The sequence below is a fragment of the Helianthus annuus genome, chromosome 15 (genome assembly GCF_002127325.2).
Source record: "Helianthus annuus cultivar XRQ/B chromosome 15, HanXRQr2.0-SUNRISE, whole genome shotgun sequence".
NCBI lineage: Eukaryota > Viridiplantae > Streptophyta > Magnoliopsida > Asterales > Asteraceae > Helianthus > Helianthus annuus.
The window spans coordinates 17,779,821-17,804,019 of NC_035447.2; the positions used below are offsets into that span (position 1 = coordinate 17,779,821).

The 24,199-nt window shown below is 36.6% G+C and overlaps 4 protein-coding genes and 1 long non-coding RNA gene across 7 annotated transcripts; 1 reads left to right on the forward strand and 4 right to left on the reverse strand.

Annotated features, from left to right (window-relative positions):
* Positions 1–1,234: 1,234 nt before the first annotated feature.
* Positions 1,235–4,342, forward strand: LOC110910899 (protein ABA DEFICIENT 4, chloroplastic). 3 transcript variants are annotated; one of them, XM_022155472.2, is made up of 6 exons: positions 1,235–1,376; positions 2,259–2,457; positions 3,019–3,119; positions 3,322–3,450; positions 3,953–4,041; positions 4,138–4,342. In XM_022155472.2, the coding sequence occupies exons 1-6, from the start codon at positions 1,278–1,280 to the stop codon at positions 4,286–4,288; spliced, it is 768 nt and encodes a 255-aa protein (XP_022011164.2). In that variant the 5' UTR covers positions 1,235–1,277; the 3' UTR covers positions 4,289–4,342. The 3 variants fall into 3 exon arrangements, with proteins under 3 accessions (XP_022011164.2, XP_035840103.1, XP_022011165.2); XM_022155473.2 differs by having other exon boundaries at positions 1,273–1,376; positions 2,355–2,457; XM_035984210.1 differs by lacking the exon at positions 3,322–3,450.
* LOC110910898 lies at positions 4,282–8,750 on the reverse strand. Its single transcript, XM_022155471.2, has 8 exons — positions 8,389–8,750; positions 7,163–7,207; positions 6,942–7,071; positions 6,707–6,755; positions 6,578–6,626; positions 5,823–5,920; positions 5,565–5,703; positions 4,282–4,611 (listed from the first exon to the last, which is right to left on the reverse strand). The coding sequence occupies exons 1-8, from the start codon at positions 8,710–8,712 to the stop codon at positions 4,459–4,461; spliced, it is 987 nt and encodes a 328-aa protein (XP_022011163.1). The 5' UTR covers positions 8,713–8,750; the 3' UTR covers positions 4,282–4,458.
* A 731-nt stretch (positions 8,751–9,481) lies between these two features.
* Positions 9,482–12,174, reverse strand: LOC110910897 (40S ribosomal protein S7). Its single transcript, XM_022155470.2, has 6 exons — positions 12,042–12,174; positions 10,716–10,805; positions 10,302–10,375; positions 10,104–10,227; positions 9,846–10,028; positions 9,482–9,772 (listed from the first exon to the last, which is right to left on the reverse strand). Exons 2-6 carry the CDS (start codon positions 10,788–10,790, stop codon positions 9,653–9,655), a joined length of 576 nt encoding a protein of 191 aa, XP_022011162.1. The 5' UTR covers positions 10,791–10,805; positions 12,042–12,174; the 3' UTR covers positions 9,482–9,652.
* Positions 12,175–15,492: 3,318 nt separating this feature from the next.
* LOC110910896 (mannose-6-phosphate isomerase 1) lies at positions 15,493–20,038 on the reverse strand. Its single transcript, XM_022155469.2, has 5 exons — positions 19,601–20,038; positions 18,270–18,437; positions 16,423–16,635; positions 16,068–16,334; positions 15,493–15,972 (listed from the first exon to the last, which is right to left on the reverse strand). The coding sequence occupies exons 1-5, from the start codon at positions 19,898–19,900 to the stop codon at positions 15,658–15,660; spliced, it is 1,263 nt and encodes a 420-aa protein (XP_022011161.1). The 5' UTR covers positions 19,901–20,038; the 3' UTR covers positions 15,493–15,657.
* Positions 20,039–20,400: 362 nt separating this feature from the next.
* LOC110914841 lies at positions 20,401–21,455 on the reverse strand. The gene is made up of 2 exons (XR_002578638.2): positions 21,110–21,455; positions 20,401–20,658 (listed from the first exon to the last, which is right to left on the reverse strand). It is a non-coding gene; the product is annotated as an uncharacterized LOC110914841 (long non-coding RNA).
* Between the last annotated feature and the right edge of the window lie 2,744 nt (positions 21,456–24,199).

Sequence of the window (24,199 nt, forward strand, 5' to 3'; positions counted from 1 at the left end):
TTTGAAACCAAAAACCCAATTCTGTTCCGGTTTAAAGCCAAACCAAAAACCGAATACGTAATCCATATCGGTACAACTTCCGAATTAATCTTTGAAACTGACTATTGAAAATACCTAAATATAATCATTTATATTTATATACTATTAATTTACAACAATTCTTAGCAATGACGTTGGTACATTCTCCATAGAGTGTTGTACTAGCTTTATGGGTTTGTTTATACATATTATAGTGCTAAAGTAAAGTAGAGATACTACCCTTCATTTTAACTTTAATTACAACAATACTATTACATTTTTTGAATACTATTACATTTTTTGAATGAGAATATATTAAAAAAGGGTAGACATGTCATGAAAGAGAATAGGGTTCACTTCTATTTTGTCTTTATTTTCTATTTTGTTCTTTTTTTATTTACTTTTATTACCTTTTTGGTTTTTTTTTATTTATAAAAGTGATAGTTACAAATGAATTAAAATAGAAAAGAAAATAAATAAAAGAGAAATTCTAGAAAAGCGGTATGAAAAATATTGGTTTTGTATAAACTAACGTACAGACTGAAACAGTAAACTGGCACAACATTTTTTATGATAATAATAATTGTTATATAATGAAAAAATACAAGTTTTCAAATAAATATAGAAATAATTATTGTTAACAACATTAACTAAAATAGTTTCTTGCACAATTTGCATTTTTTATTTTTATATGTTATCTAAAATAAGATGTTTTAAACAGGTCATTGTTAACTAGAATAAATTGGTTTTTAATATATGTGTGTATATATATAAAGTTGGAGGGTGTTGAGGCGCCACCCTCGCTAGCTCATCATGTATAGCGAGCGCCCCATAGGGCTCCATCACCACACTCTCCATTTTAAGAGGGGGGCGCCATGGTTGAGGCGCTAGCATGGTAACGAGAAGATTAATGAGTTCAGGTAGGGCCCACAACATGTAATCCAATCAATTTTTTTTTTAATTTTGTTTAATAGGGGCTCCATCCACATCCTGCAAATTAAAGGGGGGCTCCAAGGCTGACGTGGATCCTACGTGGCCTGATAAAGCCGCTAGAGCCTCCAACCACACCCTCCAGCCTAATTGCTTAAAAACAATCATAATTGTTTGGTTCGTACACGAATTCACTGTATTCTAGTTATAATTATATTGAAAATCCGGATTTTGTACAAAAAAAAAAAGGTGAGATGAATATTCATCTCTTCTCTTTCGTACACCCTACTACCACTTCTAATTAATATATATTATATAAGTACACCCTCATGAACATTAATATGTCTCCTCTGTTTTCTGCTATTTTGTTACACCTTCCACTTATGGCTTTCTGTTCTTGCTTTCGCCACCATCATTTGCCACTCAAGGTTATTTCTAACCCATTTTTCAGCTTTTTTTGTTTGTGTTTTCATCGTTAAACACTATTTCAACGACCTGGGTACGCCTTATTTTGTGATTTTTGTGCTGAATTTGGTCGATTTTTATCCAATTTTACTGTTAGTTTCATCCAATCTATGGGTTGCTCATGTTCTTATCACTTTGCATCTTTCATATTCATGATCAATTAGACATTTTACTATCTGGGTATGATTTAATTTGCTTTATTAGTATTTGGTTACTTCTGCATATTTCTTAACCGACCCATTGGAAGAGAGATTTACCCTTTAGATCAGCCGACATTTTGGTCTTTGGATGGGTAGGAGGAAAACATGCATGTGTGGATCTAACAGGGGCTTCCCCGCTTGTGAGCTTAGGTGGTAGTGTTTTCACGGTGGGTCAGGTTGCTTCGGGCAAAGTGACCAAACACGAGGAAACATGTCTTGACAACCAGCACATGTTTATCTCATTTGCTTTTAATACCTTTGGTTTGCTAACGCTAGAGGATGTGGACCTACTGAATCGAGTTCAAAAGTCTTGCAAAGTAATATTATGACCCCGAGATCTATTGACGTGGTTTTTAAAAGACTTAGTTTTGTTATTCAATAAAGGGTAACGGCGCAGCTTATTGCCTGTTGTTTACCATCTATCTCGATGTAAATTCATAACAATTTTATATATAATTTATTTGAAAAGTTGCAGTTTATGGTTGTTCATAAAGGAGTCTTTATTTTTATTATAAATCTCATTTTAATAGATGGATTTGGTTTTTTAATCGTATGATGTCTCAATTTTTATTATAAATTTCTCATTTTAATAGATGTATTCAGCTTAAATGATCTCATGGATATACAACTTCCTCTGTTTTCTAGATTAACCTTGTAGCGCCTGCAGCTAAACACTCGAAATTTACATTTCCTCTAAAAGCTTTGAACACTGAATCTTATGGCATGCGTATTGGATTGAAGCTAGCGAGCGAACGGAGTTTTGCAGCCGGAGGACAAAGCATTTGCATACCAAACTCTACAAGCTTCACTCATCGTCGAAGAAGCTTACGCTTACACGCCTCATGTAATTATATAGTGTTCAATACAAAACAATATTAGGTAGAGAGTTGTGAGAACCATGTAGTACACGCTACTACTCACAAGATATAGTGGGAGGTAGGGATGGGATTGATACAGTATCCGTATCCATACTTGTATGAGTACCAAAAATACCGGTATCGAATTTGGAGAAGACTGAGTACCAAATACCATACCGAATATATTGGTACGGTACAAGTATGGGTATTGATACGGGTATTTCGGTACAGTACCCGCTTTGGTACCACTTTATTTTTATGTTTTGAGCACTCGTACAGGTACTAAATAGGTAAAATTGGCACAAGTACCAACACAATATGAGTACCAAATATGTAAAACCAATACGAGTATCAATACAACACGGGTACCAAATAGGTAAAATCGATACAAGTACTGTAAATGCCATAATATGAAATAAAACATAATATAAAAGAACTTTTAGAGTTCTATATAAAATTCGGTACCGGTACCCATTTTTACAAAGCTATTGAAAGGGGTTTAGTTGGATATTCATTCTTACCTAATGTGACTAAGTTGTTTGTGTTAGGGTTCGCGAGTATGCAACTAGCGGGAGATGCTTTTACATACGGAACAATTGCGGTTCTTCCATTCTACACCCTCATGGTTGCCGCTCCAAAAGCCGAATTGGTAATATTTTATGGTATTATGCTACCTATACAGTTGTAAGCGGTTTGGTTTTAGCGAGAACCACAAACTAAACCACTAGTTTGTGATTCCAACTTCTCTAAACCAAACCGAATTAACTGGTTTTCAAGTTGAGACAATAACATAAAGGAAGCCAACTTATTGGAAAAAAAAAAAAAAAAAAAAAAAAAAAAACTTGACGCAGACGAAAAAGTGTATGAGAAGTAGCCTACCATATGTCGTGCTTGGGAGTTTATACGCATATCTTGTTTACCTCTCGTGGACTCCCGATACAATTCGGCTTCTGTTTGCAAGCAAATATTGGCTTCCGGAGGTATGGTAACATGCCTCTACCCATTTATCATTACTAGAGGGGGCAATTTTGACATATCTACTTACCAATCAGGTGTATTTTATATCAAACGATCATAAACTATTTAATAAAATTGAAACATGTCAAATGGGACATACGGGTTCGGGATATATTTTTTAATTTTAATGTAAATAACCTCTTAAATCATTTTTTTAAGATTTTTTTTATGTAGCCAAAATAAAGATATTACTTATTTATATAAAAAGTAAATGATCAAATAAGTGGTTGCGGGCCATTTTATTAAATGGCTACGTTTATCAAAAGTCTATTTCAGTGGCGAATCTTGAGATTTCTGACCGGGGGGTCGAAAATGTATTTACCTAAAAAAATTTATACGAAAACTACATACCGGACACTACTTAGCGAAAAGTTCGGGGGTCGGGTGCCCCCATCCCCCCTCCTATGATGCGCCCCTGCTTGTGTTGACCAATTTTTAAATCTACCTATGTTCTTCTATTCACAGCTTCCTAGCATAGCTAAGATGTTTTCGAAGGAGGTGACTTTAGCCTCTGCTTGGATCCACTTCTTAGCCATTGACCTCTTTGCGGCAAGGTAGCTAGCTAGCTCCCTATCCTTTTTCTTGGTCGACAACTGGACCATGGTTCGAACCAAAAGCTAACCCGTAGTGTTTTGTATTAATCTAAACAGACAGGTGTATCATGACGGTTTGGAGAACAAGATCGAGACTCGCCATTCAGTTTTTCTTTGCCTCTTGTGTTGTCCAATTGGAATACTCATCCATGCCATCACCAAGGCATTTATCAAATCATCTAGAGCATCAAAAACTGAGACTCAATGATGTTATTGTTTTACCCTATATATATATGAGATCGAACCGCAATCTTCACAAAAAGGTTCTAGTCTACGCTCTAGTTCGTGTCAAACAAGCATCTTTTATCATACAAATTCCGGGCTTTAGAGTTGCTTGATCATAAAGACGAATTGATGCTTCTCGAGGACTGTTTCATGCTAAATCTTTATATCTAAATTTTGTATCCATGATAGCATCACTTGCGCGCCTTTTTCCCACGAAGAATCCAACATCATGTCATGAGCAACCCCTTCAACACACACTGGTTGCACACCATAGAAACTCCCTGTCTCCTCTAGCCCTTTTGCATCCTATAACATTCAATTATAAAAATTTATACACACACTAGCCGAGGTGCTTGTGAGCTACTCGGGACTGGCTTGCTAATAGCTCAAATTCGAGCCGAGCTTAAAACACGCATAAGTTTCCTATAACGAGCTTGGCTAAGCTCACAGGCCTTAACAAGTCATTTATTTATATAAATATTATAAATTATATTTAATATAATACATATATATTACATAATAAAAGTATATATAATTGGGATAAAAATTAACTAAATTATATTGGTATTTATCCATATAAAATTAACATTTATAGATCTATAAAAGTAATTACATGTGTATATAAATTTAAAAAAAATAATAATAAATAGAGTAAACTGCCATTTTGGTCCCTGTGGTTTGGTCACTTTTGCCACTTTAGTCCAAAACTCAAACCTTTTGCATCTGGGTCCCTGTGGTTTCGGTTTTATTGCCATTTTGGTCCAAAAATGAAATCAGGTCATGTTTGTCTTATAAAATCCTGTTATTTTGTCCTTTTTCTCAGGGGCAAAATGGTCATTTCTTTTTTATAAATAAATACCAGGTTTTATAAGACAAATATGATCTAATTTGCCCCTGAGGAAAAGGATAAAATTGTAGGATTTTATAAGACAAATATGACCTTATTTCATTTTTGGATCAAAATGGCAATAAAACTGAAACCACAGGGACCCAGTTGCAAAAGGTTTGAGTTTTGGACCAAAGTGGCAAAAAACGAGCAAAGCTCGAGCTTGAAAATTTTCTGATGAGACGAGTTTGAGCTTTGGATATAAAGCTTGAGCCCGGCTCGTTTACTTTCCTAAAAGGCAGACACATACACATAGAGTTCGACTGATGAAATTAAAGAGTCAAAATCACAAAAACATATTACTTAATTTGCCCTCAAATTGCACTCCAAATGATCTTACCATGTCAAAAAATGTAATAAAGATCATGCTTACCACGATAAAGTCGTCGGCTGCACCCATGACCAGAACTCGGGTAGACGGGTTTGGCACTGATGCAACCGGAAGTGACGCATTAAGCTTTCTCAGATCAAACAATGGCAGTCTTGAACTTTCTGTCATCAATTCTTGATAACTGCAAGTAACAAGACCCTTTTCTAATATTACGTTTAGAATTATTTTCCAAACGAGTAATAATACGGGATTTATTTTATTAGATTGCAATTTGCATAGTATCGATGAATAGGGGCAAACCGTAGGACGAGATTATCATCCATGTCCTGGGAGAAAAATGTTTCCTTGCAAAGGGGTAACGATGTCCGAAAAGCTTTTGCCGCTAAGCTCATAGTGACCTGAGATAACACAAGTATAATATAATGTTAAGAAAGAATATCATAAACATAATCATTTTTTTGGGTGTGATGTATACAGATATACAACCATGTTTGAAAGAAAGCACTCATTTAGACCGACTCGTGTCCACTTTTAGCCGTGGATCACAGTTTTTCGCATCAATAATGACTTCACAAGTATATATCATAATGTTGATAAAACCACAAAAATAATCATTTATTGGGTGCATTATATGCATAGTTGTTAGTGGCGAATAGCGAGAAATAGCGATAAGGTAGGTACCTATATGCTACATAGCGAATAGCGATAAATAGCAGGCGGCTATTTTATCAATAAAACGATACACTAGAAAAAAAAAACTTTAAAAATTTTATATGTATATTATATCAAATTACCCTGGTATATATGCTATTTTACATGTATATTTAACAAAAACCTAAATTCAGCTATTTTATAGCTATTTTTATTAAAAAAAATTGTCGCTATTATCGCTATCTATCGCTACAACCCTAATAGCGAGCCTAGACCTATACGCTACATAGCGCCCTATAGCGACTGCTACACTCGCTATTGACAACTATGATTATATGCTTATACCTATGTAGCAATGTCAGAAAGAAATCACTCATTTAGCCATGAGATACGCTTGGTTTTACCTTATAAGCAGCAACAGGTTTTGTAAAGAGATACCGCCATACTAAGCCACTGACCACCAAAACATAACTTGTTAGTTGTTAGCTGTCTAATGTGTCAACAGGGAAGAGAGTATAAAACGTCAACAGCACCTATTCCCAGTAGGCGGCACAGAGCAAATAAGCACAGCTCCGGCAAGATCTGCGTGCGTATTCCAGTATTAATCATGTCTATATATAAACCCTGCTTACGCATTCTCTAATTCTACATTGTCAAAAGCGCACTAGACACATGCCTACGCGCCTTGTGCCTTTGACAACATACCTCTAAAGTACCAGAAAACACTTGAAAATGCATTTGCTTTCAACGATAAAATCTTAAACTTACTTCCACTTGAATCTTTTTCAAGATTTGCAAGGTAGTACTGGACGATGAGCCCTCCGAATGAATGTCCGATCAACACTGGTGATAATGTGGTTTGGTTCTTGATGAAATCAGCAATATCTGCAGCATGTGTCTGTTGCAAAGTTATAAATAACTAACAACAGTTGGATTATAATATTCATTTTTAAAAAAAAAAAAACAGATATTTAAGAACAGATGACAACCTGAAGAGAACCTGCAACTGAACCATCTGGATCATCACTTTCACCCTGGTGATGATGTTCCAAATCATGACTTGAATTAGAAATAGCGCCACAAATTACAAGTATAAATCATAAACCATAACCCCAATTGTGGTTTTAGTGTTATTATGATCGTTTTAGCATATTTGGATTTACTTAAGTGCTAAGACGCAAGGATAATTTAGGAGGTGGATTACACCCTTGTTCATGACTACTCTCATCTCATATGTTAGCTTCTTAAAATACTACTAGAAGTTGCTTCCGATTTGCATGATTGATGGAATATTGCATAGAAACCGATCAAGGGTCGTAACTATGGGTGCAAACGCGCCAAGCTACTCGAGCTCGGCTCGAAAAAAAACTTGAACGAGTCGAGCTTAAATGAGCTCGAGCACGAGCCCGAGCCTAAAAACAAGCTCGTTTAGTAAACGAGCCTGAGCTTCGCTTATCGAGCTCGATCCGGCTCGCGAGCCTAAACGAGCTTTCTGTTTATATATTTTGTATTAATATATTAAACATATTTTTATATAATAATAATTACCATTTATATAAATATAAAAAAAATAACTAAATTATATGTATATAATAACAATTATATTTAATATAAACTGATTAATAAATACTAAACGAGTCGAGCCCGAGCCAAGCTCAAGCTTGAAAAATTACCTTTGAGCCGAGCTCGAGCTTTAGAAATAAAGCTCAAATCGAGCCGAGCTCGAGCTCGAGCTTTCATATGTTAAACGAGCTCCAGCTCGAGCCTGGTCGAGCTCGGACTCGGCTCGGCTCATTTGCACCCCTAGACTCGTAACTGCTTATCAATCAGTAGCAACTTGGTCAATCAGTAACTAACTAGTCAGCGATAACTGGTCGTCCGTAGCAACCAGGGGTGTTAACGACCCAAGAAAAGACTCGCTAAAAGCTCGAATTGAGTCGATCTTAAACGAGCTCTAGCCGAAGCCCAAAAACTAAGCTTGTTGAATAAACAAGCCTGAACACGAGCTCGAGCTGGTGAGCCTAAACTACTAGCGTAGTCTTTTTATATAATTTTTATTTAATATATATTTATGTGATTATAATTTGTTGTTGTTTTGTTTATGTTATATATAAAAAATGTAACCATGAATAATACATATAAAAACGAATATAACAAATAACAACAAAATGAGACATTAGAAAAAGACCAACACAAATGTAGAATGAATAAAAACCTGAGCCAACAAACTAACAGCGTAGGAATCAAATCCATTTTCAGAAAAGAATGGTAACCAATGTTCAGACCAACACCAAGCTGCATGAAAGCTGCCATGAACAAACACTAATGGAGGTTGTACTTGTTGTTTTTCATCTAGGGTTTTGGTTTTGGTTTGTACACCCTTTTGGTAGATAACCTCCATGTTAAGCCCAGATGGGAGTTGGTGAAAAAGACGAGATTGCCCTTGTTTTAGCTTGTATGCTACTTTCATTTTGTTGAGGATTGCTTGGGGTGTTTTGGTGATTTTGGTTGTAAGAGTGTAGCACCCAAAAGTAGCCATTGTTTTGGTTTGAAGTTTCAAGAATAGAGATGAGTGGATTTTGGGGATATTTTATCACTTTAAATATCTATTTAAAAAGAACTTTAAAAAAATAAAAAATAATAATAATAAGAATAATAATAATAATAATACAAACACCATAAATATATACCATTATACCCGCTAACTTCTACTTCTAAATCTACACTTGTTTCTTTTAGTTGTAATTTTAAAAATATAAGGACTAAAGGTGAAATCAGAGCAAACCACGGAGGCTAGAATTATTGATTAGTTTTTGTTTTATGATTAGAATTATTCAACATTTTCCCATGGTCGGCTACGTGATACACCATCTGTCTTCCCAAACCGTCGATTGTCATGTGGGACGTGGGCTACGTGAATACGTGATACACCGTCCCTCTTCCCAAACCATGGTGGTTTGCGTGGTTAATTCACGGCAACCACAACCCTCATTCAATTAATTAGGGGATTTTGATTGATGGGGGATGACCTTTATATAAATAGCACATATAACGTAACAGAGGTGGAAACGAGAAGACCTTAAAATAAACAAGCTTCAGCCTAGCGTAAGAGCATTCGCATCCCTTCCACCAAATCTATCAAATAAATACAATAAAAACAACTATATTTTCTCTTATTTCAGTTAAATAGTATTTTTATACCTTTGTCAACTCTAACAGTGTGTTTCATGGTTCTGATGTCTCATTAAATACTTGAGCTAAAGATGTGGAATCCAAATTATTCGAGAAACCAGATAAGAAAACAAGACTAGCTAATTCCACATAGATTGCAAGATCTAAAACCAAAAAAAACTAAACATGAAAATTTCAGCAACTTTTGATTTATCCTACAAAGAAAATAAGCAACACCAGAATCTCTTGAGGTCCATTTCAAATGACAACAAAACTGAAACCATTAAACACACACATTCCTCAGACATTCAAGCCTCGTTTATTGGGTACTCGAACACAACATCTTTCCCGCAGAGCTTCCTGTAAACCCCAGCAAACGTCTCCAGCTTGTACTCAGTGTCGTTCCTTGCCTTGGGGTCCAAGTAAATCTGCAAAGAAACAAATGTCACCAACGTTATAACCAATAATAAAGAACGGTTTTGCAAACCCGTAGACATTTACCTTGATAATTTTGGACCCATCGACCCTGTATCTGACCCGCTTTCCTACGATCTCAGCAGGATACACAATATCCTCAAGCATGGCATCGTGCACTGCTGTTAGAGTACGGTTGCGGGGCCTCTGAACGGCTGAACCTTTCTTGGGTGGCGGCAACATCCTTCTGGTTGCAATTAGAACCACATCCTGCCCAACAAAATATATATGAAAAACAATATCGAAAATGTATTTTAATTTTTTTATGAAACAAGAAAGTTATACTTTGCCACTGAACTTCTTCTCGAGCTCTCTAACGAGCTTGAGATGAATCTTGCGGAAAGCTTTCCTCAATCTGTAAGGAACATGAATCACTACTGCCTTTCGACTTCCAGAGACATCAATCTGGCTGTAAAAAATTAAACAGGTTACAGACAGGTGGTGGAATGAAGCATGTTATGATGCGATTAGAAGCAGCCTTACGCAGCGCTGTTGATGTAAAGATCCTTCAAGTCACTCTTAAGATCCTGGTTTGCGTTCTCCAAGTCGAACAATGCCTATACGGGTAAGGTCCGAAGTTAGAAAACTGAGAGGTTTAAAAAGATCAGTCATTTTTCTATGCATCTTTTAATTACGTTCTTACAAAAATGTTACACCTTTTAATCAATTATTGCTTAATAATCTAAATCGTGAAACCAAACTGAAACCAAACTAAAACCGTTCATATCAAGTTGGTTTGGTTTGGTTTCAAATGTAAACGGTTTGGTTTTAATTTACAACAATGCAAAAAACATTACTAATAATTAGCTAATAGTTTGGCCTAACAACCAGCCAAACCAAAACACAAAGACTGCTAATGACGGTAGATTGTGTCTAAAAAAAGCAAGTGCGGGTTACCTGAGCAACAGAGTCCTCAAACTCAGTGGGTTCAACATCCTTGTCCTTATGAATCTTTTTCCTCGAGGTATACATTTTGAGCGATCAAAACTAATAGAAACAATCCGAGTAAATGATAAGAAAACATACCATTAGTGTGAAGTTGTAAACTGCACTGTAAACAAGGTGGTTTTACAATAACATGACAAAGTTTTAACACAAAAGTTATTGAATACACAAATAAACTACCATAGCAGATCAAGAAGGCAAGATTATACAGCATACATGTGCCAGTCGGTATAGCTTTTACATTTAAACATTTAGATTCACTTTAACATTACTCGATCAATAAAATGTTGAAATTTTTGTTTTATAAATATTAGTGTTAAATGTCATTTTAGGCCATTTTGCAAGTTTAGTCCAAATGTTTCATTTTTTGCCTGTGGGTCCAAAAAGGTTTCACCATTGGCATTTTAGTTCACTTGATTAACTTCATCCATTTTTCTGTTAACAAGAAGGGCATTTCAGTCATTTTATGTGTAAGTCTGTAAACTAGAAGGGCAATTCAGCCATATAAAATAACCGAATTGCCCTTCTCGTTAAAAGAAATAATGGATGAAGGTAACCCAGTGGACTATAATGGCATCGGTGAAACCTTTTTGAGCTGAGCTGAGCCCGAGCTTGACTGTGCTCATTTAACTTACAAGAGCTTGAGCCTGGCTCCCTTCGAGCTCTATTTTTAAAGCTCATAGTCGCTTGTGAGTGGTTTTTCAAGCTCGAGCTCCGCTTGTTTGTTATTCATTAATTAATTAAGTTATTTAATTTTTTTTAAATATAAATTTATATATAACATAACAACATATTATATTATTATGCATTATTTAGTTATTTCCGTAGTAATTTTACATAAAAAAAAAATAAGATAAAATTTAAAAAAGGTTTTATGACAATAATACTTGCCAGTGCACCAATTTCAAAATATCACTTTAATTTAAATAAATAAAACTTGAAGCTACAAACCTATGAATCAAAATGCCACCATTTAATCATCAAAACATTTCACAAACCAGTGCAAAATAAATAAATAAATAAAATGTCAACAAAAGCAGCCATTAAAATCCTACAACAAGTTAATTAAGTTCGGTCAAAATCAACAACACAGATAAAAGATACAGATCAAATCTACAGTTTAATCATCGAGTGTAATGAAATGAATTAACGCCAATCTAAACAACGATTAACGATGTCAAGGAATGAAATAAATGAAATTGCTAGACGAACAACAACGATTAATACTTGCAATTAACTATGAAGATGTAATAATTTCAGTAGAAAAGAAACACATACAATGGAATGGAAGATTCCGGCAGCTTGTGAAAGGAGTCTCTGAAATCGGCTGAGAAGAAGAAACCCTAAATCTCTTATAATGTTACTTCAAAGCTATAATTGGGCTTTGTTTGGGCTTGGATTTAGTTCACAGTCCAGACTAATAATAATACAAGTTTTAGCCTGTGGGTCAGTAGTCAGTTTTGAATAAATCTCAGTTTTTGTTTTATTTTTATTTTAGAGTTAATTACTGTTTTCGTCGCAGTGGTTTGTCAAAAATCACCATTTCAGTCCATTAGTTTAAAAATTGCGATTTCAGTCCCTGTGGTTTCACTTTCGTAACCATTTCAATCCCTGTGTTTTCACTTACATAACCATTTCAATCCATTTATTTTGTAAGTACAGGAACTGAAATGGTTACGGAAGTAAAACCACAGGGACTGAAATCGCAATTTTTAAACTAATGGACCGAAATAGTGATTTTTGACAAACTACAGGGACAAAAACAGTAATTAACTCTTTATTTTATTATTGTTGTTTTTTTCATGTCATCTATTACACCTGTTTTTTTTCCCATAGTACCCAAAAGTGTTAGGGGACCCGGGCCACCCACCAATTTCCGCTCGGATAGATGTTATCCGAGCGGGTACACTGGTGTCGGTCCAGCGGGTAACATTGGGTGAGTAGGGTCTCCGGGTGATAGCTACCGTTTGAAAAAGAAGCGGGTATGGCTTTTTGTGGGGTAATTAATGTTTTTAGTTTTTAGAGTAAAATGTTAAAATGATCCCTGAGTTTAAGCCATATTTCAGTCCAAAAATGAAATTTTTGTATCTCTGTCCTTGAGGTTTCATTGTTGCCATTTTCATCCAATTGGCAAATTGGGTTAGCAGTTTCTGTTAACTTCTCTTTTTTTCGTCGTTTTCCTCATTTAATTAAAATATATTATGGCATAAAATGACGATTATACCCTTCATTTAAATGAAACCATATATAAAGTTAACTCCCCTCCACGATTTTTAAATTATCATAATTTTTTGGTACATTAATATTTTTTTTTAAATAACACCATATAGACGAGTATTTTATTCTCTTTTATTTGAGTATAGTATTGCTATAGTGTTTTAATTAAAAAATTGATATGTTACGTAATTAACAGTGTCTAAGGGTGATTAATAATTGAATCGTTAACCAAACCGAACCGAACCGAAATCAGCCAAAAACTGAATTAACTAAAAACTGATTAGCCGAACCTGAATTAACCAAAAACGGTTATCGATTTTTTTGTACCATCATTTAACCAAAATTAACTAAACCGAACCATTCATATTTTCATATATTTTATAGCTTTTATACCTTCAGTTCATGTATTTCATATTTATACCTCCATTTCATGAACCTATACATCCATGTCATGTATTTATATCTAAATTTCATGTATTTCTAATCAAAAGGTTTAGCTCAGTTTGGTTTTGGCTATTAAACGAATCAAACAAAAAATCGTCAATCTAACTTAATAAACCAAACTGGTTAACTGAAAACGGATTGGTTGATAAAATAGACTAATCGATGACCTCGATTTCGGTTGAGGATAATAATCTAACCAACCGAACAATGCACATTGTGGCAATGTTTGTGTTTACCGCCGCATCACACGCACACCTATCGGTTATTAACCAAATCAGTTATCGGTGAGCAATAACTAAATAGTTAACCTAAACCAAACCGAAAACAGACGAAACCGAATCGAAAGCAACCAAAAACTGAATTATCTGAAAACTAAAGACTGAATTAACCAGAAACCGATTATCAATTGTTTTGTACTCTCATTTAATCAAAATTAGTTGAACCAAGCCGAATCATTCATATTTTCATATATTTCTAGCTTTTATACCTCCAAGCTCCAGTTCATATATTTCATATTTTATATCTCCATTTCATATTTTATATCTCTATTTCATATATTTATACTTTCATTTGATGTATTTATACCTCAATTTCATATATTTCTAGACAAAAGTTATAGCCTAATTTTGGTTTTTGCTATTAACTTAAATTAAATGAACCAAACAAAAACCGTCAATGTAACCAAATAAACCGAAGTGATTAACAGAAAACCAATTGGTTAATAAATAGACTAACCGGTGACTTTGGTTTCGGATTCAGTAGAAGATAATAACTGAACCGACTGAACCATGCACAACAAAATGAAATGGATTACCAAATTATTTCGCTTTTTTGATGTATATCTATCACAATGATGCTACAATAATATTATATGTATAAGAAAACTACATAAAACGAGTATCGCGATGCGATGTGTCAAAACGAGTATCGCAATGCGATGTGTCGCTCCCATCGCATCGCGCAGGCATCCTGCTAGTGTGTGTCATCATCATCATCATCATACTGAGTAAATTACATCAATAGCAAAACTAAGGTAGGGTCTGAGGAGGGTAAGATGTAAACAACCTTACCTCTACCCCGTAGGAATAGAGAGGCTGCTTCCAGTGAGACCCCCGGTTCGATAGTAGTTTTGCATCAAGCATTTGACACAATGCACATAACACTCAACAATCAGGACAAAGACCGATTAGTGCATGTACCCTTTATATCCTTACATATTTTAAATTAAAATGTTTTATTTGTTATAAAAATATGAAGAGGGTAGTTTAAGGTATTAGTGACACTAAATTGGGTAGTTTAGGGTGGAGTGAGTGACGTGACACTGCAAGATTCGTGGGGGTTAGGGTTGTTGCCCTTCCCCTTATTAACTGAAAATGGGGGCTGAACAAGATCACATCTTCCGTTATAATGGGTTGTGAAAGATAGAATAAATATCACTTATTTGTTGTATTCGGCTACTTGCAATAAGTTGGTCTAAATGTGATTTCAAGAATGGTATTCATACTTGGTGATAAAACAACAAAGTAATCTTTGCATAAAGAGGGCAAAGCTCACACTATGAACTAAAAGAATAGCTACCAAAGTGCTCGAGGCCTAGTCGTATCAAGATAAGAAACTACAAATGTCACGCTTTACCTAGATCACAATTGTTCACCCCTAAAATGTTGGTGGCGTCGAATCATTATATTTCTTTACCGGATAGCATCAATCAAATCATTCCCTAGTTCCTTTCCTTGGTTGTGTGCATCATCCTTTGGTCTCCAAAAGTAGACCTCCAAAGTCTAATCATTTCTAAGAAGAAAATGTGCGTTCTTATGCAAGCATGACGCCTAGTTTGGCGTTTTGCACCAAACGCCCCCCCTTAAAACTCTATTGCTTATAGCGTATCTAATGTGTATATTGCATGTGTTGATTGAGTGATCAACGCAACATGCCAAGCAAGGCATGCCATTAATTTCTAATCCTTAGATATTTAGAAATTTTATTGATTATTCTGACGACTACCCACATTTCTAGTTCCGAAACTCTTCACCCTTCATCACTATGTAGTAAATAGTAATTGAACATGTAAAATCCAAAACAATATGTAAATTATTATTTAATTGTATAAAATAATGGAATCATATAACAATTAGCATATAATTATTGTATAACTATTAGACCATATACACACCCAATCACATAGATGCACACAAACTACTACCCCCCCCCCCAATCTTATAACCTCATCAAATCAAGGGTTCAAAAGCACCTTGTTATTCACTCCAGCTCTATAAAACCGCAACTCCGAATCCGTGCTAACACGGACCTCAGTCCCTGCAGGTGCAAACAATGCAGCCCCCTCCGACACGCTTTCTTCACACGACGATGTCAGCATCGACCCTTCTCCTGAAATAACCACAAAAACGGATGGGCCCGGAAGGGCAGGAAATACAACTGAAGCACCTTGGTCAAGCACACATTGGTCAACCTCGAATTCCTCAAAAGGCGGAGTGTATCGTCTCACATACTGATTCAAAGGTACCCCTTTCAAGATTTCGGGTAACCCCTGATATTGTTACATCAAAACATAACATTAGTGAAAAAATGCAACATTTGACTAATGATCCGAAAGTTTGACTTTTTTTCGGGGTCTATGGTTACCTGTTTGTAAGTGAGCATGGAGCATAGGACTTTTACATCTATGTATTTTGGAGTGAGGCCGGCACGGACCACATTGTCTGAAGCTGCCATGCACTCGATGCACTCGCCTTTTAAATATGCATGAGGCTCGTTTGCTGCTATGTATAAAGCATCACTGGGCTCGAGTTTCACATGGTTAAGAAGAAGCGCGGCTAAGACACCAACATCATTCGGGTACTGTTTCTCAAGCTTCAACACTAGTTCTTCTTTACTAGTTAACTGCCTTATCTGATCATAGACATAAAAAGTCAACTTTCTAATAAATAAAAATAAAAAAAAAATAAAAAAAACTGAGAATGGAACATGATATATTAACCTTATTTTCTATTGATAGACGATTAATCAATCCGGACAGTGCTTTGGATATAACCTCGTGGTTGACGGACATGAGTTTAGTGAATATTGACCGAAGAACTCGGGCTTCTTTGACTTCACCATTGTGTTGGTTGACGGTTAAGATTTGGTCAACACATTCATTGCCAACCACTTCTTTAATCTCTGGAACACTTTCGAGCACAACATCAAGTTCCTAACATGAATAACAAGAAGCAAAGGTGGCAAAATAGGAGGGTCAGGCGAGATATGTAATGGGTCAAAACAGGTTGGGTTGAAATGGGTTGTTTTAGGTGCTGTTTGTTTTTTGATAAAACGTCTGCGCAGGCTCTTCTATCTGCGCGGCACAGACCACGCGCAGACTGTTTGTTTTTCCGGAGATGTTTCATTAAAAAAGGTATGCGCGAGGTCTTCTTGGTGCAGACTTGGTCCAACCACTTCTAAGATCTCTAAGGTCTGCAGAGGGTTAAACACCACCACCCACCACCACCACCAACCTCCACCAACCACCACCCACCACCATGGACCACCACCGGCCACCACCCACCACCGACCACCACCGTCTACCACCGTCTACCACCACCACCGTCCACCACCACCACCACTGTCCACCACCCACCATAACCGTCCACCACCCACCACCACCGTCCATCACCGGCCACCACCACCACTGTCCACCACCCACCACCACCGCCTACCACCACCGTCCACCTACCACCAGCACCGCCACCACCACCACCACTGTCCACCACCCACCACCACCGTCTACCACCACCACCGTCTACCTCCACCACCGTCCACCACCACCACCGTCCACCCACCATCACCACCGCCACCACCACCGTCTACCACCACCACCAACCACCACCCACTATCGTCCATCAGCACCACCATCTACCACCCACCACCACCACCGTCCACCACCATCACCGTCCACCGTCCACCGTCCACCACCCACCACCGTCTGTACACCTCCACCAGTTTATTTTAGAAGTCTACGTATGTTAAAAAACAAACAGTCTTCTTCTTGCAGACTGCAGACATTTGGTCCACCTCTTCTTCAACAGATGTCTGCAGATGTGGTCCGCAGACTGCAGACATTTTACCTCTTAAAAAACAAACAGCACCTTAGTGTTGGTCAAAACAGGTTGTCGTCTATTTTTATTATATTTAGTTAATGTGACAGATATGATCGCAAAGACCATGTTATTGCCACCGGCCACCTCGTCCCACTGGTTAGCAGGGTATTGTTGGGTCCGTTAGTTTTCTCTAACGTGTAAAACGAGGAACCATGGAATATCTAAACGTAGTTGAGAAATTCTAAAAAAAAATAAATTCGAGTACAAGCATGTTCATGTTACTGAGACAGTAAAAGATCATGATTGCAAATACATCATGGACCAACTCTCATCAGATGAAGGTACCCCATGAATATTATTAAAGGAAAAATGGCCATGGCCCCAATATAAAACATAAAATTTTAAAAAAACTATGATCCACCATTGTACATACGGACCACGACTTCAGACTGCAAAATAATGTAAAAGATCAAAACTGCAAATGCATCATAGACTCTCATTGATTAAAAGTACTCGCCACTCAGTGTATACAATACGAAGATGACCCAAAACTGATCGCATGGGCCACAACGTAACAATAAAGGAATCTGCGAGCAAGCTTATATGAAAATATAACAAATTAAACAGGCATTTAGTTGAACAACCAATTGTAGTACATAGGTACATAATTATTATGGATTTTTTAATAACTGATCATATAAAAAGTTAAAAACTACAATAGACATAAAGTTAAGGATATGTATGTATATACCTCTGAACTTATGAACCCGCATAAGGCCTCAAAATCGGTTAATGCCAAAGCCATTTCAGGTTTGTGGTTTGAATCTTTATACGTGTTCGGTTGCAACTTGTGAAGGAGCCCAGCCAAGTCCTTATCTGGATGAGCCTGTATTGACAGTGACCGCCCGACCGAAAGGACCTAGTACAGAAACACTTGTATTAATGGTAAGACAACAACCATATGGCCCATATAAGCTTGGGATTTCAAGAACACACTATAAGCTTATTGCAGACCATTCAATTTCTAACACGGGTAATCCTTGATAGATAGGGGTGTAAATGAGCCAAGCCAACAGTTCGTGAGCTACTTGAGATTGGCTCCCTAAAAGCTTGAATCTAGCCAAGCTTAAACAAACTCGACACTCAAAATAAGCTTGTTTAATAAACGAGCCTGAGCCTCACTTATCGAGGTTGACCTGGCTGTTTATTTATACAATTTTAATAACCATTATTATGTTCATAAATAAAGTTATGACAAAAATAACTAAATTATATACATTTTATATACATACAAAAGGCATGGAGGAGAATGGTGCATTGGTCCAGCCAAATTACGATTTTGCCCCGTTTAAATTTACAGTTTTTCATTGGTTTTGTTTTTTTTTTCTCCCAGCCAAATTACGATTTTGCCTTTAATTCAAATTTACAGTTTTGACATTGTTTTTTCACTGTCAAATTACAATTTTGCCCCCAGTGTAAAATTCCAGTCATGCGATCGTTTTAGTTTTTTTTTTTTTTTTTTTTGACAAACTATGGTAGTGTTTTGTTTTAATTGTTGACTCGGTGTAATTTTTTTCATGTCAGGTGGCTGCTTGGCACACACTCATTTGTCCTGAAATATTACAATTTTGCCACCAGTTTAAAATTATAGTCTTTCAATCGTTTTAGTTTTTTTTAGCAAAAGTACGATGTCGTTTTTTTAGTTGGTTGACTCAGTGTAATTTTTTTAGGTTGTGTTATGAGTAGTATGTACAAGTAACGTACATGAAAGAGAAATATTCGGCTTAATGTCCCGCAACGCGGGCAGAGCAAAAACTAGTTACGTTACGTATAAGAATAAAATAATAACGCAGACAGTGATTCAATGGTCCGTCAGTGATCCAAATTTGTCGTTCAAAATAATAATAATAATAATAATAATAATAATAATAATAATAATAATAATAATAATAATAATAATAATAATAATAATAATAATAATAATAATAATAATAATAATAATAATAATAACGCAGTCAAAATGAGCTTAAAAAACTACTCACGAACTGATCAATTGATGATGCTAATTAATAAAGCGATTACCTTAAGCAAAAACGGAAGATCAATCCCCCATTTGTGAACAACAACATCACCCAAAACCTTAGGATTTTGCAAAATCCAATCCTTCAAACTCACATTACCAATCCGTTGCAAAACCGAGGGTCCGGAAACATGAGTTCCGATCCAAAACTCTGCGTAATGCTTCGTTTCATCAATCCGAACCCCACAGTTGCTCTCGAACAATCTGGCGACTTGTGAATCGGACCCAATTCGGCCCCAATCATAGCTCTGAGTGGAACAGTTGAGCTTTACAAGGTCTGCTTCGTGCTTGTTAACCGCCATTGATGAGAGAGAGAGAGAGAGAGAGAGAGAGGTGTGGATGTGAGTAGTTACGTACGTTGTAATCGCTTTTTAAAGAGAAGTAGAGAGAGGGAAAAGTGGTGGTGGCATTTTTGGAGTTTTAAGTCATTGTTGTGTTGGGACTCGTGAAGAGAATTGTATTGGAAGGCTTGTGTCGGAGATATTTACACAAATTATTTTTGGTTTTGTTAAAAGGGATTTTTACATATTTCCCCCTGCTAAGCAGCCTTATTACGTATTTCCCCAAATAAAAAAAACAATTACATATTTCCCCTTCCTAACCCATATGTATTACATATTTCCCCTTTTCATTAAAATAACTCTTATTTATGACCATTTTACCCTTAATGAAGTATCAAATGAATATTTACATATTTCCCCATTCGAATATTATCAATTAATTACATATTTACCCACCCATATAGTATCACCCTAATTCTTCTACCTACTACTCTTGTCAAACAATACAAACAAAACCATAATACTCAAAATAAAAAACACAAACTTGCATCAAAATGCAATCCTTACTTGTTCGTAATCAAATTCCGTTCAAAAGACATAAAGTTTCATAAAATTTAATAAGTACAAATACGATACCAAAAATTGAAAATCAACCGCTCAACTTTGACTAATTACTTTCACATTTTTGTGTACTGTTTCCTCGTCACCTTTTACTTGCTCGAGGCTTGATGTTGAGTAGGATCTTTTTTGTACTCTTTCCTCGTCCCATCATGAATCACCTAATTTTTTTTTTTACACAACAAAATAGCTTGAACAAATCCTACAGTGGTTCTAACTTGATCATAAAGTAATTAATTCATTAATATGACAAAGGAAATCATTGTTTTTTGGTGAAATTTATCTAACAAAGAAATTACCAAACATAACAGGATACTCGAAATTAGATAATAATAATATATAACTTGATTAGATAAATTTGAAAACAAAATGTTGAATCATATATATGTAACTGTAATCGGCAGCCCAAGAAACCCTAGCAATTAAAAAAACATATTATATTTTGTTCGTGTATTCAACCTCAGGTTTGTTCTTCCTTTATTTGTTCACAAGCAATTATTAAAACTATATCTGACATCAAAATTGTGGTTCTATACAAAATGTTCAATGTTCAATTGCGTTGATGTAATAAAGAGGATACTGAAAACATAAGAGGATAATCGATAAAAATACCTGTAGATCTAGGGTTTGGCATCATCTTCTGCTCGCGTCTTCTTCTGCACGGCGATGTAGGGGTTCGAAGTTACGATGGCGTCTACGTTTATTCTGCAGATATGATGTAGGGTTACTCGAAGTCGAAGTTACCCGTCTGTGATGAAGGGTTCGCGTCTGAAGATTAAGATGGCGTCTACGTTTATTCTGAAGATCGTGTCTGAAGATTAAGACGGTGTCTAGGTTTATTCTGAAGATTGGGAGAAATCTCTGAAGATCGAAGATGGTATCTATGTTTACTGCAGGATGATGTTGGGTTTGGCATGGAAGTGGAAACGATGAGATATAGTAACTGAATGTTATGGGAAAAACAAAAGGGTAATTGGGTAATTTATCAGAAAATGGGGAAATATGTAATTGTTTTTTTTATTTGGGGAAATACGTAATAAGGTTGCTTAATAGGGGGAAATACGTAAAAATCCCTTGTTAAAAAAAGAAGTGGAGGTTGGGATATACTGGAAACCTAAAACATTTGAGACGAGTAGTAGGACGGGAATGAGATTGGTAAAAGAAATTGGTGGGTAATAGATGGATAGCGGATTAGATGATATTCGGCCTCATTACCTGAAACATTATACTTGTTCACCCGAATCATTTAAGCTCGAGGGTGTGGGAGGGGCTTTATAAACGCCACGTATAACAACCCTCCTGGAATTTTTAAAACACTCCTATACACCCTAAAAAGCACTCCGTATACGAAAAGTGGGCCCGAAATACCTTTAATTTAACAAAAATCAAATAAAACAAAGTTATGGGGCGCTCGCGGGCCGCGACCCCCTTGATTAGATCTGTCGCGAGGCGCGACAGCTTGGCCACCAGGCCGCCCCCTAGGCCGCCACGTGTCGTAAGGCGTGTCGAAGCTACCCCTTGAGTCAGCCAAGCTAGGGCCTACCCTAGAAGCTCTGGCGGGGCGCGACGACCCCTCTTGTTTCTGTAGCGGGGCGCAGGAAAGGGTCGATCAGGCCCTATAAATAGAGGCCATCGGCTTCATTTGTCAAATCATCCACAATCGATCTCTCTCTCTAAATTCTGAATAGCAATAATAATTCCCGGGTATTATACCCACTAAAATAGCGAAGCCCTACCTCGATGTAAGTATCATAACCCCCGGTTACGTATTAGATACGCTGCCCGATTGATCTAGTGCTCCGTAACGCATGTCAAGGCTCTGCCTGACTCAGTCGTTGGAGTTCTGTCTCGGGGAGGGTATAACTAATGTAAATTTGGGTTATTATACTAACGCGTGTGCATTGTTTAATTTAATCGATTATAACCAGGAAGTCACAAGGAAATACCTAAATTAGCAATGTGAGTGATTCCTCTTTTTACAAAGTGTTTTTACAAAACCTCAATTGATTTTACATTATAATTAACAGTGATTGAGTATTTGTAATTCTATAATTATCGTCTGTATGTTGGGGTTTTGTATACATAACTTGTTACCACACTGTGAGTAGTAGCATGACCACAACTCAGGATTGACAGTACCGTGGATGGTAATTAAAGTAGATGTAAACAAATGTAATTGTTGGATTGCCCTCAATGCTGTAAAATGATAAAATCTGTTTGATTAAACTGGGATTCACTCGCCAGTATTTCTTGCTGATAAAATGTTTTTAAACGCGTTTCAGGTAGCAAAATATGAAAGCCAAATAGAAGCCAACTGGAGAGTACTAAAGGCTTGGAAAAGTGGCTATAAAAATTACCTAAATAAAGAAGTTTTATTTTAATAAATTAGGGTATATCCCTACAAACATGTTTGTAATGGAAACTTGGGTTTTCCCATGTATTTATTATTATAAAAATGTGGTGTTTTACTCTGATAAAATATTTCCTAACTACGGTCCTGATGAAATTTCCGCTGCCAAATTAATAAACACCGATACCACCGGCTCTGAGTAGCTCGCAGCCGCCCGCCTCCCGGGGCAAGGGTCGGGGGTTGCGACAGAATGTGGTATCAGAGCTACAGCCACTGATTTCAGCCGCAGAAGTGTTCTGCTGACACTAAAATTTTATCCATTATGTTAGGAAATAAACTACGTGATTACGTGCATATCTGTATATTATTGTTTTGTGTTATTTGACAATTTGTTAGTTTACAGTATGAGTGATCAAGGTCCCTCGGACGCCTATCGTCAATTGTCTAGTTCTCCTAGAGATGAAGGAACTTCTTCCCAGCCTACCCCTTTGGGGTATTCAGCTGACACAGAAGATGGGATTTTCATATTTAAGGCGCAATCCGAAGAACCATTCCCTACCAAAAAGAGAGGATGGTTCAGGCGGGGAGCACACGAGCGTAGGAAAATAATATGGAAGTTACAGCAGCAACGGGCTTTAGCAGCAGCAAATAGGGAGATGAATGCCCAGACTCAAGACATAATCAATAGACGATTAGCCAACTTTCACATACTAGCTACCACTGCCGCAGACCCAAACTTAGAACAAATCATTGCACCACAGCCACTACCACTGTTCCCAACTCAACCCATGGAAATAGAACCTAATCCAGGAGACCATATTCCCATACCCGCCTTCGACCCAAACGAAATCCCTAGAATCCCAACGCCGAACCCTCTAGCTTATGACCCATGGAATGATGAACATAGGGAGTATCGAGAACTCTACCCATAGGAGGAGCCCATACCAAACCCTATAGCACCATACCCCAACCCTGACCCTTTAGATCCATATTGGGATGCTGATCAGTGTGTTCGGGAAATACTAGAAAACCCATACCCATATGGAGAACCTGTACCACCATACCCTGACCCAATACCCGCACCACCACCACCCATGAGTACTGAAAATGTGCAGGAACTCCGCACTTTTGGTGAGGAGTTAGTAGATGAAGGAGAAAGAATAAGACAGCTAGGGGATAGGCTCGTTTGGAAGTACGACGAGTTAAATATGCAGTATTGGATGAACCCCCATTAATAATATATATATATATATATATATATATGTGTGTGTGTGTGTGTGTAGTTTGAAAAAAAATCATAGATAACCTAATACTTACTGATGCATAACTAGTATTGTATTTTAAATTCCAGT

What these genes read in the sequence shown, in the direction of transcription:
- LOC110910898 (XM_022155471.2), bottom strand. Translation starts at nt 8,712, where the DNA reads ATGGCTACTTTTGGGTGCTACACTCTTACAACCAAAATCACCAAAACA. An exon ending in CTGTTAGTTTGTTGGCTCAG is followed by an intron (nt 7,208 to 8,388) that starts GTTTTTATTCAT and finishes CATCATCACCAG; the next exon opens with GGTGAAAGTGATGATCCAGA. An exon ending in TGAAAAAGATTCAAGTGGAA is followed by an intron (nt 6,756 to 6,941) that starts GTAAGTTTAAGA and finishes ATACGCACGCAG; the next exon opens with ATCTTGCCGGAGCTGTGCTT.
- LOC110910896 (XM_022155469.2), bottom strand. Translation starts at nt 19,900, where the DNA reads ATGGCGGTTAACAAGCACGAAGCAGACCTTGTAAAGCTCAACTGTTCC. An exon ending in GCGGGTTCATAAGTTCAGAG is followed by an intron (nt 16,636 to 18,269) that starts GTATATACATAC and finishes TATTCATGTTAG; the next exon opens with GAACTTGATGTTGTGCTCGA. An exon ending in CCATGCTCACTTACAAACAG is followed by an intron (nt 15,973 to 16,067) that starts GTAACCATAGAC and finishes TAACAATATCAG; the next exon opens with GGGTTACCCGAAATCTTGAA.
- LOC110910897 (XM_022155470.2), bottom strand. Translation starts at nt 10,790, where the DNA reads ATGTATACCTCGAGGAAAAAGATTCATAAGGACAAGGATGTTGAACCC. An exon ending in CTTTACATCAACAGCGCTGC is followed by an intron (nt 10,228 to 10,301) that starts GTAAGGCTGCTT and finishes AATTTTTTACAG; the next exon opens with CCAGATTGATGTCTCTGGAA. An exon ending in AGAAGAAGTTCAGTGGCAAA is followed by an intron (nt 10,029 to 10,103) that starts GTATAACTTTCT and finishes TTTGTTGGGCAG; the next exon opens with GATGTGGTTCTAATTGCAAC.
- LOC110910899 (XM_022155472.2), top strand. Translation starts at nt 1,278, where the DNA reads ATGAACATTAATATGTCTCCTCTGTTTTCTGCTATTTTGTTACACCTT. An exon ending in ACCATCATTTGCCACTCAAG is followed by an intron (nt 1,377 to 2,258) that starts GTTATTTCTAAC and finishes TCTGTTTTCTAG; the next exon opens with ATTAACCTTGTAGCGCCTGC. An exon ending in ATTGACCTCTTTGCGGCAAG is followed by an intron (nt 4,042 to 4,137) that starts GTAGCTAGCTAG and finishes TAATCTAAACAG; the next exon opens with ACAGGTGTATCATGACGGTT.